The sequence below is a fragment of the Semicossyphus pulcher genome, unplaced genomic scaffold (assembly GCF_022749685.1).
Source record: "Semicossyphus pulcher isolate SPU_LCO1_2020_fin unplaced genomic scaffold, fSemPul1.0.p SCAF_15, whole genome shotgun sequence".
NCBI classification, from domain to species: Eukaryota; Metazoa; Chordata; class Actinopteri; order Labriformes; family Labridae; genus Semicossyphus; species Semicossyphus pulcher.
Window position 1 is genome coordinate 25,918,805 of NW_027211659.1, and position 14,528 is coordinate 25,933,332.

The following is a 14,528-nucleotide window of genomic DNA, read 5'->3' on the forward strand; positions in this document are numbered from 1 at the left end:
AAACTTTCTTCACTCTCCCAAATAACATCACGAGTTATTCAAGTGTTAACACTAAATAAAAAATGAATTAACGTTTAAATTCTCCACATAACAGGAAACACTGTAAGATCTGTGTCCATTCAGGAGCTCTAAAAACATGATGCCTGTACACGCACAAAGCTGTTGTCATCTTATCATGTTATGTAATCTGCTCTCATGAAATGAGAGCTTGTATCACGGTTTAAAAACATGCTAATTCCTGTGCCAACAACTGTCTAGTAATGATTCCGGATTTATGAGGAAACGTGTTTTATGATGGATTAAAAGCCTTTATGTTTCTGCAGCCAGATCTGCTCTGATACTTCCCCTAGTGAGGGCTAACTTGGCTGCAGCGTTGCAGTCGGATGAATGAACAGCCCGCTCGCACTCACATCTGGCGCACCAGCGGAGCAGAGTCTTTACGCACGCGGCATCATTGGCTGACAGCCCATGCGTGTCAGAGAGAAGACGACGAACCAGTAAACAGCATTAAACGAAGCAGTAAAATAGTTTCAGTGGCTCCCTTGCGCCCGCAGACTCTTTCTGTGATCACTCTCAGCTGCGGTTTGTCGATACGCGGACTGATCGTCTTCTTCTTTCCCCGGACTGGAGCTCTCCACGGTGCTGAAACATGAACCAGAGCGCGGGAGCGGTGCAGCACACGCGGCGGTACTCGAGTGACGCGAAGGTAAGAACAATGTTGGCTTGCTCCTTTTCTACCTCATGATACAAGGTGGCATACGTGGAGCTGTTTGTGTGACGGTCAACACTCAGTCACTTGTTTGTGACCTCTCAGTGAGAGAGGAAAGTTGGCTGTGAGGAGAAGTTGCGAGGAAGAAAACTAAACCACGTGGAGGAAGTTCGCGGAGTCGTTTAAATGACATGAAGACTGTGTGTGGAAAGAATCACCAGCATGTGATCGGCTGTTTTGTTCCTGTAGCGCAGAAACACTGTCACAGATAAATGATTTAAAAGGACTGCAGGACAAACGCTGTTCCCGTTTGAGGACGCTCTCTGGAGTGCTTCCAATTGATTAAATGATTTATGGGACTTTGGATACTACCGACAAAAATGGCAGAGTAAATATTAACATTTAATATGGAACCTAGATATTGAGTGGGTCATTCTGTAAGTGCTTGTTGCTGGACTAAAGATGTGGAGGAGACCTTTAGAAAGCAGTAGAACAACGAGTCTTAAAGAAACGTGCATGACATTCTGAAGAGCAATGTTGTTGGTTGGGAAAAAAGGGCAAGATAAAAGGTTTTTACGAGGAGCAAAGTTTTTTTGTGGGTGGCACATTATTCACTAAATGCCAAGAGTGTAAAGGTCACCTCAGCAGTTTCCTCAGCTCTTCATCAGACTTCACTTTCTAGAAGCATGGCTCTCAGTCCACCTGAGAAGCAGTGTGCAGCTTAGCCCGGTGCTCAGCTGTGATGTTCTGTATGCATACAGTGCTGAGAATATTATTCAATCCTGTTGACTAATTTTGAGAACATTAGTTATAAATCACCCCAAACATTGGTTCTGTATTACGTTCATATTGGCTTATAATACAAGCAAATTGAATTATCGACCGAGCTCTACGTCTCAGTTAAAGAGATGGATTGAAGCATGTTGATTTGTAGCCTGTAATTGTGCAAACAAACAATTCAGTATCACTGTGTCTCCATCTGAGTCAAAATGCACAGAGGCCACCCAGAAAACACATTTAGGCCTACAGTCAAACTAGAACAGGTGTCCATCCGTCAGTGGATAACTGGTTTAGTGGGATCTGTTGGAAATTGGTTCCAAAGATGGACATCTACGTGCCCCAGCACACGCCCTGTCATCACACTAGAAACAAAAAGACTTAAATATATATTGAAGTACAAGTTCTGCTTCCATCAGGAGTAAAAACTTAGAGGAAACATGACTAAATTAATTCTTTATTTGACCCCAAATGCCTCATTGTGTTAGCAGAGGAAAAATCCAACATGACTCTGCACAGCGCTTAAAAAAAAACACGCTCACCCTTTCCTGGAGGTGGAGACTGTATAAACTCAATTTCCCTCAACTTTAATGAGGCTGCAGAGTCTGGTTAGCCTGTGCATAATGCTGAGCAAAAGCACTGAAACCCCTGACTTCACTTTCATCACCCCAAACCGTGAGCTCTCCTCAGCCTCAGCTCTTCTGCATGGCATCATCTGTGTGTGAGCATGCCAACAAGTCAGTTATTGTAGGACAGCATAGATAAGATAACACTAAGATAACACTATGTGTGTATAGTGTGTATATTGTATAGTTTAAACAAGGATTTTGTCATTTGTTGTACTAGATTATGACCCTTTAACACTGAAAAACGGACAGAAAGTAGCATCAGTGTTACTTTGTCCAAACGTGTTTTTTTTGTAGGTGCTTTATACAGTATAAGAGAAAAAAGTCATCCAGTGGGTGAGTAGGTTTGATCACTTTTAGGCCTCATTTAGACTCTCAAGTGTCTTTATCTGCATAAAATCCAGATAACAAGTAAAACATTCATTCTTGTTCTACATAAGATAAAAAAAAGGCTTTAAGATAACAGAAAAGTAAAAAGTCGATATAAAAATCGTAGAGATTCAAGAAATTAATGGGAAAATGAGCTAAACTGAATGTAACTGATTAAACAGAATGATGAGCTGAAGCTGAATGCACGATACGCTCCTTTATCTGGCTAAGTAAAAGGCACTGGACAACATAAATGTCTCAGGCATTGATGTGAAAGTTTTCTGGAAGTTTCTCTCAGACATGAGCTGCATTGAAAGTTGAAGCTGCTCCTCCCTTTGGTCTCACCCTGGGAGCTGAATGCATACCTGTGGGCGGTTCACAGAGGAGCAGAAATATTCAAAATTGCACCGTTAACCTTTCAGCGCTCTGCAATCAGCCGGTATTCTAACGTTAAAAACTTTGACACACAGGAAGCCAGAGTAAAGATCTGAGAACACAATTGATGTCTCGATTTTTTTGGTCCGAGTGAGGCCTCTGGCAGCTGCCAGCGTCTGATTCACTTTTCAGAGAGAACTGTTAGCAAGCTTAAAAATAGATGAAAGTATGATATGAAAATAAGAACTGTACCATCTGTTTTACAGAGTGTTTGCTGTGCAGGCGAGAGATATTACTGCCATTTCTACTGTTTTATGAGTATTCAGTTTGAGGCAATGATACTGGTGCAACAATCTCTGTCACTGTGGAAAGACAATGTCCAGCAGTGAGAGAGGAGCATGAAGGTAGCTAGTGCAGCTTAACCCGGTCTTAAAGCAGTTTGAAAGAGGGTTACGAAAATTAAATGTAGAGTGACGTGTACATGGACGTGAAAGTCGGTCGAATGTTTTAAACAGTTTGAATTTTAAACTAAGCCATTTAATTTGTAAAGATATCTCATGCCTTCAAAATAAAAGCCTTTAGGAGGTGAGGTGTGGTATAGTTTGCTGGGGTGACGGATGAGTCACAACAATAACAGGACCTTCACTCGGGAGACCAGAGTTTGAGTCACATGTGAGACTAAAAATCAAAAGCCCCTTTTACACTGCCAGTCCAAGGGCGGGTTTATTACGTCTCTTTTTCTATGTAAAAGACATGGAGGGGGAATGGTGGGGTGAAGTCGTTCCGCCTCTGAGCCGGCATCCGAGGTAGTAACAGAGTCAAAACGGCATTTGTGTAAACATTGGAGCTGGTTGGGTGGAAGAGTGCCGTGTGTACGTGAAGCATGCGCTGTTTGTTTACACCTCGTACACATTTTGCTTCTGCAACGCCGGAAAGCTGTGAAAAAACACACACTTTGCTTGGTCCAATGTAAAATGGCAAAGGCAACATGACGGCTTCGTTACAGCGCTGTTGCAGAACCGCAGTGTAGAAAAAGTTATTTTAACTGACACAAGTTGCATCACGTACGTCACAGGGTTTAACCTCCTTCTTGTGTAGTTTTCTTGATGTCCCAAATTTAAACCCAAACAAGGATCTTTTCTCTAAACCTACCACGTACATTTGATGCTTGTTAAGCCTTACCGACATGTAACTCTTTAGTTGTTTGAGCTCCTAAACCTATAGGTAGGTATAGTTCTGAAAAAGATAATGCACCCGACATCAACCTTAACTATGTTATTTAAGCTCAAAGATGACAAAACGACGATCTCCTTGGTGGAAGTGAAAAGGTCTCCAGCAGAACCTGAAGGCTGCTGTGCACAACACAGTGATGCGGTTTTGCTGACTGACTGTGTCAGTTTTGTGTTGCAGGAACAAAATATACTCCCACTTGAAATACATTAGTTTAATGTTTGTGCTGACTGACAAAATAAAAAATGTACATGTTTCTTTGTGCAAGATTCTATAGAATTAATTTCCGGGACTATTCCCTGACCTGCTGTGAGGCCAGGTTTAACCGGGGTTTGTTAACACGTCGTGTGTTATGCTGCATACTAACAGTACAGCTGAGGCTTCTCAGAGTTTGTGTTGCTCGTGAGTTATGCTGCCGTGAAATGAAAGCCAGTGGATCAATGTCATTTGCATTTGCTATATGCTCTTAATATAATGGAAATATAAAGACTCTGGAAGTGCAGTGGTGACCGGACAGACCCGACACTGCCGTTTGTAGAGCCACACTCACACTGTGAAATGAAAGCTTCTCTCTGAGGAGCAGGAATAATTTGAATCACCTTGGCTATTTGCTACACCCTGTGCTTGTCTCATTACACCCAGCATTCTGAGGCCATTAAAACCAGCTGCAGAAAATGAAAATGAGGACAATTGTGACGACCCCCCCCTCAGCACCCACCACCACCACCCCTGGGCTTTGATAGAGAAATAAACGTGCATGCATTGCTGGGGGCTATCCAGTTCATTTTTCTGCCTCCTCCAGTCTATTCACTAAACTGTGCATGTGAGTGCTACAATTTTTCTTTTGAGACCAACTATTTTTCCTAATGACACTTTTTGAACCATGTGGATATTATAAACACAGTGTCGCGCCTGTTAATGGGCCTCGTTTTTTACTCTTCTCTTGGGGAACATCTGTAAGAAGGAGTCTCTTTGTTTCAGAATGACTCTGTGAGATGTAATTTCTTAAAACAGAATATTTCTGACGGGTGTTTTCCTTTTGATTTAACTGTCAATAACTTGAAATGTGACCGAGTAAAGCAGATTGCACTCGTACTAAAAAATAATATAACCCCACGATTTTTCTGCCTTTCTAATAAACAAAATTAAATCAAAATAGACAGATGTGGAATGGCACAGAACACAAAGACCCCCGGGGTGCAATTATTGTGGACTTTTTATTATTATTACTATTATTTTTTACGGATGCCATAGTTTTCACAAGCAGCAACCTCCGGTGTTGAAAAATGAAGTCAATGCAGAAGTGCAAAAACTGCAGTTCCTCAAGTGGCCACTTGAGGCTCTAGAAACCAAGAAATAACATTACAGCAGATGGGAAAATGCCACGTTTTTACAGCCTGGTACAAAAAAACGTTTTGTTAAAAATGGCTAATTTTACTGTTCAAGATAACTGTACAGGGAGTGAATTTTTTTTTTATAACACACTTGATCTAATTATATTAAGCCTCAAAAAATAGGGGCCGGATCACTTGATAGACAGGTAGATCCTGCTGGCCGTCTGCTAGACGTCAACACAGACACTGAACTTCACCTGTTTGTGTTGTTGGAGCCTTTTGCAGATATTTGAAAGTTTGGACAAATCTGTCTCTGTGGGATTTATGGAACTGTCTGGCCCTGTAGGAAGTCTGAGCTCCAGCTTTTCGGTGAGTTAAATTATTGTATTGATATATTTTTAGCACGAAGTAGCAGGTATACTGTGCTCGCTATAGCTGGGTTGTTAGCCTGTTCAGTGTTTATTAAACATTTATTTAATCATCGGCCAGTAAATAGGAGTCAGGAGTTGTTGGATTTCCCTGGAGAGATTACAGCAGACCGTAGTGATGAGAAGACCAGCTATGTGTTGTTCACCCGCCGCTACTTCACCGGGCGAGTGAGCAGTGTGTCCGCTACTTCTTTAGGGGCCGATCAGACAGAATGTGTTTTAGCAGCTGGGGGCTTTTTTGTCATTGTTTTCAATGAGATGCTTTGTGCGCGCTGCTTTTGCGTTGCAGAGCGTTTTGTTTTTCCGCTCTGTGTGCCTCGCGTTTATGAGGAAACGCTCCGAGTGGCCCGAGTTGAAAAAACTTCAACTCAAAGCAGAAAAGCGCCGACGTCATTGGGCTTTTTTTTGTCTGCCAGCTATGATTGGGTGGTTCCCTTAACAACAGTAAACAAAAAAGGCACAGCGAGCTGCTCTTTTTGTAACCGTAGTCTTCAACAAAAAAGGCAGTGCGGTGCAGGCTGTAAAACGCGCTCTGTCTGATCGGGCCCTTAGTCTGATTAATAAACACGTGCAGTCAGTCACCACAAACAGAATCTCATCCTGGGATAGTTAAACTAGCTCATTCACAAGCTAATGGATCAGCCACAGGTGTTTTTCAATCCATCGCTCCTCTCCAGCACCACCCTGTCATCCATATATGGTCACTTCAGGCTCCAGTAAACCAACATGGCGGCGGCCGTATTTTGGCTTCATTTACACAGCTGAGAAACCAACAGGTGACGTCATGGTGGTTACGTCCATTATGTATACTGTCTGAGTTTTCCTCATGAATTCCAACAGAGTAACGGATAAGACTGATTCAGTTAACTCCCCAAATGTGGTCCCCTTGTCACGGTCCTGAAAACCTTGCCGTCCAGGTGGTCCAAAGCTCTTGTGAAGGAAAACTCCCCCTCTCCAACTCTCAGACCAGGTAGTCGGCTAACGGAGGACATCAGAGGGAAAATTGGAAAATATCCTCTCCACAAAAATGTTTTTGCCAAAATCCAGTTCCAATAAGCGTTCCCTCTCGAGGCCTGGACACTTCAGGGGTGATGGCTGGTTTGCAGCATTTTTCTGTTTCATTTGGTTTCTGTGACTTTGCATCAAGTCTGGTGAGTTTGTTTTTTGTGTAATTGTTTTAGGCCTTGGTATGTTGTTTGGAATTGGCATTATTCCTTAAGTCGTTAGTTTTCTTTTATAATGGCCGGATTGTTCATCTCTACAGGGAGGGCAAAATTGAAAGGACTAAGACACTCAGACCACAGCGTCTCCCACTTACTGAGCCAAGAAAACAGACTGATGTCAGAAGAGTCAAAGTAACCCAGTGGATCTTTGCTTTAGAGAGTGATGTTCTCTCAGTGGACTATCAGAGTTCTTGAGAAGTGTTGCGGCTCAGAAAGAGCTTCTTAAACATGTGTCCCTTTATACTCCTACTCTCTTGTAAGCCTAACAACACTTAAGATCACACAGCTTTAACTGAACGCTACATTGCCATTATCTTTGTTTGGATTCCCCAGCAGGGATGTTGTTATCAAAAGCAATATGTCAGCAGGATATACAAGAGCTTTGGGGCTGGACTGCATCTGCTGAGGGGAGCAGTGCAGATAAAAGGCACATGTCGTGTTTGGGAACAGTGGGTGTTTGCCTTGTGCTCACAGTGAGATTGGTTGGGATTTAGCTCTGAGCATTTTGTTATGATTTTTCTCCACTTTGTCAGTCATATCTCTTGAAACTGCGCCGTATAGATGTGCTATTAAAGGGAAATGTATTCTAACGCACTCGTAAACGTATTCATGTCGTGTGTCTTGTCTGGATCAGATATCACACAGCCATAAAGCATGCAAATCTCTTTGTTCAAATCACCTCCAGAGGTATTATACGAAAACTTCAACAGGAAGTGCTACCAGTTGTTGTAACATTTTGTAGCCCCTGAGCAAAGTGGAAGCAGTAAAGTAAAGTATGAGTTATAGTTTTGTCTAGCCACACTAATAAATGAAATGCTATTGGAGTAATTGAACTGCTAAAGTGCAGAAGCTATTCTTCTTCTGGTGTATTGATGTATTGGCTGTTACCAAACAGCTTCAGGTGTATTACCAACTGGAGGACTGGACCTGTCTGTTATTTGAAAGCTGGGGCCCGAACTGAGTTATGTCGTGAACCGACCCCAGCCGGGCGAGACAGACCCGACCAGCACCGACTTCACAGCTGATTGCTATCAACAAGTTACCGCTAGTCAGCTGTCACAACGAACCTTTCTGTCCTACCTGTGTGACGCAGCCTTCTCCCTTGCAAGCTGTTCATATAATCCATCCTCCGCCAGGAAAGTTCATCAAACACATCCAGGTTTCTTGTTATAAATGCCGTGTTGCTAAAAACAGCGATGCTAATCCACTAGTTATTTCACATTAAAAGTCCACTTGCTGTCATGCTGACAGATGACAAACGCGCTGCTCGTTTAGAAGCCACACACACGTGTTACACGTTACTGCGCTTGCTTTTTTCTCGACTTTGTCCACAGTTTGCATAAACGAGGTTTTAGCTCTTTAAATTTTCTTTGAGCTTTTTTGTCCACATCAGCGAGGAAGGTAGCCATCATAACCGGCTTTGGCTTTAACTTTTCTCTGAATCTGCAGTCACGTGACACTTCACTCAATTCGTTGTTGCCCATTTCTTTCCACTTTACCGCACGTTCTCATGCGAATAACACATTGTTGCAAGTTAAATTACACACACAGACACACACAGCACCTTAATCATGAACACTTTATCACTGATTTAACATGTAAAATCACCAATTCCATCCCCTTTTCATACTTCTGTCATCTAACTTGCCTTGTATTGGTGGGTTGTAAGACTACAGCTGAAATGACGCGTTCAGGGATCTTTCAGTTGCTTGAAAAATAGTTCCTTCTTTGGGTGGAATTGTCACTAAATGTAAATGATGTTTTAATCATTGGTGTCCAATCAGAAATGTGCAAAAGCACCTGTTCTTCAAACATGAAGGTGTAACAAACAGAATGTTACTTTATCATATGCTGTGGTCCTCCCAAAACTCTTTCTGTCATCCTTTTTTGACACACTCTCGAAGTCTTACGGCTGCACGGTTGGGCCCTCTCCTGCAATTGGTATCTTCGGAGTATCCCTAGTTTCAGCTGGAACTTTCAGAAAGTTATTGCCTTTTCCTCTCTAGTAGCTAGACGTTCAATTCTATTCAAATGTAATCCCTCCATCACACAACCAATGGATAAAAGATGTGATGCAGAACATCAAGCTGGAAAAAATCAGATGCACCCTCAATGGATCTGTCAGCAGATTTCAGGTGGTCTCTCCTATCACCTTTTTTTCTTTTTTATTCTATTTTATTTTACTTATTTACTTTTATTTATTTATTTTTATCTTTTTTTTTTAATCTTGTTTGTATGCCTTTGTCTGTGGGAGTTTTGAAATGTTTAGTTTTTGTCTTTGAGAAAGCGGTTTGTCGTTGATAGGGATGTTGGGTTGTAGTTTTTCCATACTTGTGCTCTTATTAAGGCATATCGATGATTTGTTCTGTAATGCAAAATCTGTTTATAAATAAAGGGTTAAAAAAAAAAAGCAAATACTTTCAATCTGTGGATTATAAGCTCAATCGTCTAACTCATCTGGTTAAATATAAAGACATCAGGGATATTTACTGAACTCAAAATCTTCTTAGAGTCGTAAAACCCTGCATTCACTAGCAAGGACCACGCCACAACAATATACTTTTAAATATTTAATTCAAGTTCTGTTATTATGTTGAGACCGTTATCTGTATGTTGAGGGGAGGGGTGAAGGTGAAGGGGACGTCTTCTGTAAGGCTGGTCTGGGAGGAAACACTAAAGGCCAAACAGATGGAGTCTCAGGGTGGGGTTCTGTCTCGTACCTAGAATTGGACATAGACGTGAGAGAAGGAAGCACAAAGTTGAACAGGAAGAGATGAAGAAGGAGGGTTGATGGGTGAGAGGACGGGAAGGGAAGGACTGGGTTTAAGTAGGCTTGTCAGATGAGGTGTGGTTTTAGGCGTGGTCCTGCTGCTGAACCTGAGTTACTACATTAACTTCATTTAAAGTGATGCAAGGTTTTGGTGTCTAATCAGCCTTTAATCTGATGTATGATTGCACAAACTGGACTTTCTAGACTGTATTTGTAACTCCTATACCCCTCATCTTACTCTCGCATACGCAGCTTCCTGTGCTGGTTTAACAAAGGCCTGATTTTAGTCTGAGAGCACTTGTTATGTATGTGTGTATGTAACCCAATTCTCTGAGCACATGCTTAAGTGATCATCCATACAAAATAGGGCTTTGTAGTTTGCATGTACTATTCTGGCCGATTAAGTAACACCAAACAAACCCCAGCTCCGGCTGTGTAAAGGTTCCTGCAGGTGACAGGATGATGCAGTCTGGGCTTAAAAAATCTGTTTTTGGGTATAAATAACAGGGTCAGATACACGAGCACCGATTTGGTCCTCTTCAGGGAGCAAGCAGCTTGCTTGGACCCATTAAGCACACAAATCAACACAGGGTAACGACGTGCGTCTCCAGGGACAGCCTACTGTGTTATTTAAGGGAAATCCCCTCTGAACATCGGGGCTCACCAGAGAGAGACCCAGCACCACAGGGAGCTCCCACTGCGGGACAGATGGGCGAACAGTCAGGCTGCTGTCGCCTCTGCAGAGAGTGTTCAGGAGAATGTGACTGAGCGAGAACCTTTCAAGCCAAACATGCGATAATAAATCTCTATACACTGTGCCACGTTCCCCCGGGAGTTCAGACATATTCAATCAAGTATGAAACACATGCAGCTTTATGAACTTTGCTTAACGAGCCAGCAAAACCCACAGATGCATTTAACAAGCATCCAGCAGTTACAGTATAAGAATATCAAAGGCCGGCATTTTAATCTGCCTACATTTCACTTCTGACATTAAATAGGCGAGAAGGTTCCGAGTTCAAACCCCAGCTTGGACGTAGAGGGCCTTTCTGTGTGGAGTTTGCATGTTTACATGCCCAATGACAGCTGTGGTCGGCTCAAGCCTCCTGCGACCCTGAACAGGATAAGCGGTATAGATAATGGATGGTGTAACACAGGGATGGCCAACCCTGCTCCTGGAGAGCTACCTTCCTGCATGTTTTAGGTTTCTCCATACTCTTACACACCTGAATGTTTTGCTCATTATCAATCCCCTGAGAAGCTTCAGTTGGTTGATAACGAGCAGCTCATTCAAATCAGGTGTGTTAGAGTACGGAGAAACCTGGAACATGCAGGAAGGTAGCTTTCCAGGAGCAGGGTTGGCCACCCCTGGTGTAACATGTTCCAGGTGTTTAAAACTAAACTGGTCAGGGTGAATGCTCAATCCTGGTTTCCTGCAGGGTGTCTATTAATTCCTGACAATGAACACCTTCCGATAAAACGGCGACGTATCAGCTTGTATCTAGATCAGAGCCTCCGTTACAGTTTATTCAACTAGTTTACAAGCTTACTTCTAATTACAGCTGTGACTTTAACAATTCTTTGAAGCCATATTTCTAACACAGAGAGGAGTTCTTCAGTACCTCCCTTCTGAACAACATGGAACCAGTACCACACAAGCTACAAGAAGAGCACCACCCCTTTGAACTTATTGATACTATGGTTTAATCAAGCAATTTTCATTCATATGGCACCAAAGAGACCCAACATAAATCCACCTTGAGCAAGTACTGTCGCAAACATTCACTCACTTTTCAACTCGCTACTAAACATGGCAAATCATTTGATTGTAAAAATGTTGATTTGGAGACAATGACACGACTGGTTAGCTAGCTAGTCTTGTTAAACACACTATCAAATTATATTTACGTTGTCGCTGTTACAACCCAGCAAAGGCCTATGGAAGCAACATAATGCTGATGTATTCAGGCAAAAAGCAGTTTAATGTTTACAAACCAACAATTTTTTTTAGCAGTTTTCTGACAACATGGGCGGCCATGGACTCAGTGGTAGAGTTGGTGGTCTTTCAATCGGAAGGTTGGCGGTTCGATCCCCAGCTTCCTCAGTCTACATGTGTCCTTGGGTAAGACAATGAATCCCAAATTGCTCCTGATGGCATAGCCAACGGTGTGTATATTTGATAACTGACAGTTGGGCACTTTAGGTTGCAGCCTCCGCCATCAGTGTGTGAATGGGTGAATGTGACATGTAGTGTAAAAGCAACTTTGAGTGGTCGCAAGACTAGAAAAGCGCAGTCCATGATACACCAAAAAGTGGAGTCAGATGAGGCGGGGAACAAAAGGAAGAATGCAGGAGGCGCCAAATCATGGAACAAACTAATCAAAACATCTTCCTACTTCATTGTTTACACACTGACTTGCTGCGTTAAGGAGTGAAATAAAACCCTTGCTGACTACTCTAACTTACCTGTTCAAAACAAAAATACATAGTATTACACACGTTTCTGGGCCTCTGCTACTAACAGGGAAAATTAGCTCAATGTGGTGCGAATCCGAAGTATAGAAAGAAATAAACACACTCATTCTAATACCCAGTTCCCAAACTAAAACAAACATAGTGCCTCATAACAGGTTAACATTAATGCACAAATGTAAGTTATTCACAGATAACGAGTTAACGTCAGAGCGAGAGACACAAGCGTTCTGCTATTCAAAAAATCACAGTCATCCGAGTGCACGGAGTGGCTCTTGAAGGTGCTTTGGATGGGACGGACGGCAGGCGATTGGTGGACGGAGCAGAAGGATCGAGGAAGGCGGTGCTGGGGAATACGAGATGACTGCCGCAGGCGGGCAGTCCGGAGACGTTGCTCAGAGGGAAATGCCTCAGAAGAAGCTGTGATGTCCCTGAATGCAAGTGACGTCTCGACCTAATTGACGGATGAGAGGGAGAGGAACTGTGAAATGAACTGGTAAACCGAACGAACGAGCTGAGCCAAAAGACGTATCTAAGATCTCTTCTACTTGCAGGAGTAGTAAGAAATGTTTGCATTTATTAGGATGTTTTAAAGGCTTGTAAAAAACCTGTCTTTGCAAAAACCATGAAAATGTAAATTAATGTTCTTTTTTCCCTCTTTACCAATTAACCGTGACATTAGCGGGAAAATGCCCTGAGAGGAGTCTATAATCAGGAATATGGACACAGCTGCACGTTGGATTCTTCAGGCCTCCTGATGACAGACTCCAAGTCGCCATGATCCCTGATATAACTGACAGGAAATAAAGACTATGCTGAAGAGCCTTCAATGCCGAACCTTGTGAGCGGAGAACTATCATTTGCAGTTGCCTTATAGTGTCTGACAAGCGGCGTATTTGTTATGAATATATGTATGATTCCAGGCAGATGTCAGAGTCCACAACAGGATCTGAATTGATACTGAAAGATTGCAGACGAGGCTGCTGCTCGCAGACATCAGGATGAATCCAGCTGTCAGTGCTTTGTGCGCTGTTGGCCGTCTTCCACATGATGAAGTCAGGAGAAAAATCCCTGAAACTGGTTCAGCTCTTACTTAACCGCTGCCAGCTGCATCATGGGTTTGTTGTACGTAAGCTTCTTAGATTTCATGGGGCCATTGTAATTGAAAAGCAAACAATAAAGACGGGATAAGATTGTGCTTCCTGTCATCAGATGAAGTCTCCCGTTCTTTGCCGTTACCTCAGAGGTATTAAGCAGAAGGGAAACAAATATTCCATGAACTGACATTCATCAAGATGTTTAGAGTGAAGTGTCAAAGCAATGTTCTTCTTAATACTGCCTGGATGTTTCCGTGTCCGTGCCCTGTGAAGGAGGTGTAACTGGTGAAACAGCAGGAGAGCCAATCGGAGTCTTGTTCTGAAAGGAGATGATTGTGATTGCAGTTTTCCAGCGGTTCTCCTGCGCGGCTCCGTGGGGCTAATGGAGCGCTCGGCTGAGGAGACAGGGGGGGGACGGCAGGCATGCAATTCTGATAGATTGCATCATTGTCTTGAGTGCAGGTGTGAAGTCTGTTTCTCGTGGCGTGTTGATTACATGTTATCCAGATGATTTGAATGCATGCTGTTAGCGTGACTGTGGTACAGTGTGCTAATGTTATGCTGAAGAGCTCGTGTAATACACAGCAGTGTTCTTTGGGATTTTATATTTTACATTTTAATCATTTTGTATTCTTTTAACTGCTCACCTTGTCCCACTTCTATTTTCCCTCACACCGACACCTCTCTTACTACACACTGCCCCGCCTCTTGTGCTTCTCTCTTCCTGTACGTGTCTGCTCTTTTCATTCTCTTCATCAGCACTAAAAGACGAGCATCTTGAATGTTTCCTCAATTTCAGAACAGAATGTGAGCCCTGTTCGAAGAAGGATTGTTGATTGAAACCAATGAGTTACCGAATGACGTCGCACTAACCACCTGCAAACAGCAGCAGAAGCAGACATTAAACAGAAGACATCGTACACCAATCAGTACATTTATAAAGGGAGCATAATACCAGTGTTTCTCTGAGGAGAACACGTGTGATTGTCAGAAGGAACTAGTACATGAGGGGTAGAGCACTTTTCATTATTGTATCAGAACTGTCCTTTCATCTCCTTTCCAGGAAAAGTTCACAGGGCATTCAAAGATTGAGTTAAACTTTTCCAGGCAATCTCCAT

General features: G+C 42.7%; 1 protein-coding gene across 1 annotated transcript in view; it reads left to right on the forward strand.

Annotated features, from left to right (window-relative positions):
* Positions 1 to 648: 648 nt before the first annotated feature.
* LOC138592197 (inactive dipeptidyl peptidase 10-like) overlaps positions 649 to 14,528 on the forward strand; it is a 106,059-nt gene continuing 92,179 nt past the window's right edge. Inside the window, exon 1 of the mRNA XM_069662891.1 lies at positions 649 to 706. Coding sequence (XP_069518992.1) covers positions 650 to 706 — 57 coding nt within the window. The 5' untranslated portion in view covers position 649. The remainder of the gene's footprint in view (positions 707 to 14,528) is intronic.